Source organism: Chaetura pelagica, unplaced genomic scaffold (assembly GCF_000747805.2).
Source record: "Chaetura pelagica isolate M959 unplaced genomic scaffold, ChaPel_1.0 scaffold531, whole genome shotgun sequence".
NCBI classification, from domain to species: domain Eukaryota; kingdom Metazoa; phylum Chordata; class Aves; order Apodiformes; family Apodidae; genus Chaetura; species Chaetura pelagica.
The window spans coordinates 4,349,766-4,353,300 of NW_009952362.1; the positions used below are offsets into that span (position 1 = coordinate 4,349,766).

General features: G+C 45.1%; 1 protein-coding gene across 1 annotated transcript in view; it reads left to right on the forward strand.

The window, feature by feature from the left end:
- Positions 1 to 399, forward strand: part of VWA2 (von Willebrand factor A domain containing 2) — a 23,774-nt gene extending 23,375 nt beyond the window's left edge. The window contains exon 13 of the mRNA XM_010007941.1: positions 266 to 399. Within this exon, the coding sequence (XP_010006243.1) occupies positions 266 to 399 (134 nt within the window). The remainder of the gene's footprint in view (positions 1 to 265) is intronic.
- The last annotated feature ends 3,136 nt before the right edge of the window (positions 400 to 3,535 follow it).

A 3,535-nucleotide genomic window follows, 5' to 3' on the forward strand; every position in this document is an offset into this window, starting at 1 on the left:
TCAGCAGGAGACCAATGGCCTGGAGGTGGTGAGCCTCTGGCTCCCTGGAGGTGGTCCTGTGCCCACAGCGAGAAGTTCTCAATTAACTGGGTTTTTTCACCCCTTTTATTGTACTCTTTATTTAAGCCCAGGAGTTCTGACTTCCACCCCATGGCCTGTCAGCAGAGGCCAAGTTGGTGCTTGTTAGTTGTAATGGATTGAGTGTGAACTTACCCCTTGGTCCTAAATCCCCGTCTCATATCTGTGTTTCTCTCTTCTGCAACAGGAGTTCTCCGGGGAGATTCTCTGAGATCACTGGTTCTTCCTCCACAGTCCCAGGTGCAGCGAAGTTCAGGTGGTTTGCAGCACTTCTCCAGAGCCTCCTGGTACACCAAAAGGCAACTGAAGCAGAGACACTGACACAGATATGCCAAGTGCTCCAGTTCTCCAACCAGGAATGCTCACTGTCACCCGCAGGCATGACTTAGAAAGCAGTGCTTGAGGTGCTCCAGCATGGAGTCTGTGCTGAGGTTGTTCCCAGTTCCTGCCTTGCACAAACTGGGATTCTCAATGCTATCTTTCTTTTTTAAATTGAAGTAAATATTTGTGTTTAAGTATTTATAATTGGCATTTTGCATTTCCTCATCTAGATTCTGGTGCCACAGTTTGTTTTGTTTTGTTTAAATTGAAAGAGACTTCTTGAGAGATCTTTGAGTTACTCTAAAAAACTATAGAAGTCTGAGCAATTCTGGAGCTCCTGCTAAAGAGGGGGTAACAGATGCAGTCAGGTGCTGGAGTGAATGGCCTGTTTCATGCAGAAAGACAAATAAGAGGAAGAGGAAGGAGGGCTGATTATGAGCTTCTATTCTTTTATAAGCTGCCCCTGCCATTTTCTTCTCTGAATTTATTTGGAGTGGCCTAATATGGTTTCGCTTCATGGGCATTTTGTAGCTAAGAGTTTTTTAAAAGGAGAGGCCTGAAAAGGATTGATTTTGCAAGAACATTCAATCATTTATGCAACTCCAAGGCAGAGCTGTGTCAGTCAGTGTGTGTTGCTGTTTTGGGTAGAGGTGTTAGGTATTTTTCTCCTAGTTTTCTCTTTTCTTTCTCCTCCTCCTGGCTACTTCTTTGCTCTCTCCTTTGCCAGAGCAAGTTTTACTTCTTCTTCCTTTTGGTGCCGTTTCCATGGCTCCAAGCTTTGCCAAGTCACTTTGCTCTCCTTCCAGAGCTGGCTGGAGAGTGAATAGGGTGCTTGTCCTGGCCTGAACCCAGACAGAGGAGTTCAATGGTATTTCTGCCTCTCCATGTTGTTTTGAGCTGATCTTGTCCTCAGTGCAGCAGTGGTCCCTGCAGCACAAGATGGTTGGCTGTGATGGTTCACAGATCTCAAAAAACAGTTTGGCCACGTCTGCATCCTTCAGAGGTTCAGCCTCACTGGATGGCTAGATCAGTTTGCCCATGAAGCTTTAAAATTTAGGTAATTGGTTCCCCAGGGCCCGTGGTTCACACTGTTGTGTTGTTCTCTGCTGCCTTTCCCATGGCTTCCATCACCTTGGGAGAGCAGGAGCAGCTCTGAGGCAGAGACATTAACTGTGATTGCCAGAGCTTTTGAAAATAGCATCTATTGTTCCCAGAAGAAGAAAAATCCCTTCACCCAGATGTCCTGGCCCCATGCTTAAATAGTAACATTAGATGTACAAAGAGAGACACAAATTATTCTGCAGGTTCATTGTCAAAAGAAGAATGGTCTAAAGTGCTCTCAGGGATGAAGGCTGGCACTGAGACAGAGCAAGTGTTGTACCTTGTGGGAGAAACCAGACTAAGAGAAAGGAGAGTTTCCTCTTTCTTTTCACTGTTACTTTAATATGATTGTCTGTTTAGATTTGTATTCTAAAGCACAGCAAAGTAGAGGCTTAGTTGAAGAGCTGACTTTTGGTGATAGAAGAGAAACTAATCTATTAGTGTTAGTTAGGCAAGACAGAAGCTAAATGTTGCTTCTGCTGTAAAACTGTCAAGTTATCTCTTGTTTTAGTGGGCTTGACCAGCTCATAGCTGATATCCAGAGAAGTCATCTGGAGCTGAGAAGTGTTTTCCATTTCCTCGTGCCTCTGTTGCCTGCAGGACAGTTTGTGCAGAGCTGCTGGGCACTTCACCTTGTGGCAGATGTGGTTTGAATGTAATCTATCTTTGTATGTTATTTTTATTTTATTGCATAGCTAGTAAGTACATTTTTAGAGTGCATGGGCTTTACTGGGACAAACGATGTGTGCCTGGGTCCTGAGTTGGGGGAAACCCTGCATTTTGTACCATCCTGCTGGTTTTAACCACAGATGGACAAAGCTTTGTGTGTGATTTGGGAACTACAGATTGACATCTCATGCTGGAGACAATATTCTAATCCTGGATGGGATGAATCTAGCCCTGTGCTAGATCAGGTTTTCAAGTAGACATGGTATGAAAGATTGAAAACCCATGGAGGAGATTCAGGAAAACTGGTCCCTAAACCCAGCCCTTACCCCCTGGGTGCATCTTGCTGAAGTCTTAGGGCCCAAAATGCCCCAGGGATCTCTGCATGTCAGGGATATCTACATGTGCTGTGGCTGCCACCTTCCTCCTAAATGCAGCTGGTCACTGAAGCCTTGGATGGTTGCTCAGATGTGCTCTGGCAGCAGCAGCATCCACCAGATCTCCTTTTGTACAGGACAAAGTACTTTGCAAGGTAAGGAGGTATCAGGGCATTGGGTGGAGTTGGGAAAAGCCAAGCTGGTGTTAACAAGATCAGGATATATGGGATGGTCATGGAGAGACCTGCTGATCCTATGGGAAAACAGGACATTGCTGAACAGTTGTTGGAACTCTTTTCATCTAATTAATTATTATTTTTTTTTTAAATTTGAGTTGAAGATCCTGGCTAACTTCTAGGCCCTTTCTCCTGCAAATATTTATTTAAAAACAAGTAAGAGAGTTGGGTATCTGCCATGCTCCCTTATTAAATTCACTCCCAGAGACTTGCTTTGATTCAATCAGCAATATTTAATGAGAACTTACCTGAGGGGAACTCATTCCCTTAAGGCTGGGTCAATGTCTGAGCCTGGCACAGCCACCGAGGAGCTGGGGTCCCTGTGAAGCCAGTGCTAATCCTGTCTGGCATCAGGGGAGCACAGGGAACACAGTGCCAGGTTGTTGTGAGATGTCTGGGCTGTTAGTGGTGGAGCTGTGAATTACTCTCGCTCTGTAGGATTTGCTGGATGAGCCTCATCTGGTCGTGGGCCATGTGCTGACTTCAGGGGAGAGCCTGTTTCACCCTTCAGAAACTGAGATATAAATAAGTGCCATGAATTTCACCCCATTTAGTCTTAGCTTCCCTCAGCATGCAAAATCATGCCTGTTTGTGATGAGTCAATGTGTTTGGTGTCTGCACTGTAAAGGCTCTCCTTAAAGCCAGCTGGCTTCTTCAGCTTGCTAAAAGCCTACAAACTTCCTCTCTGCAGTATGGGTTAGTTGATTAGATTCATACCCCCAGACAACTTATCTAAACATTCAGGCCAATTTCTCC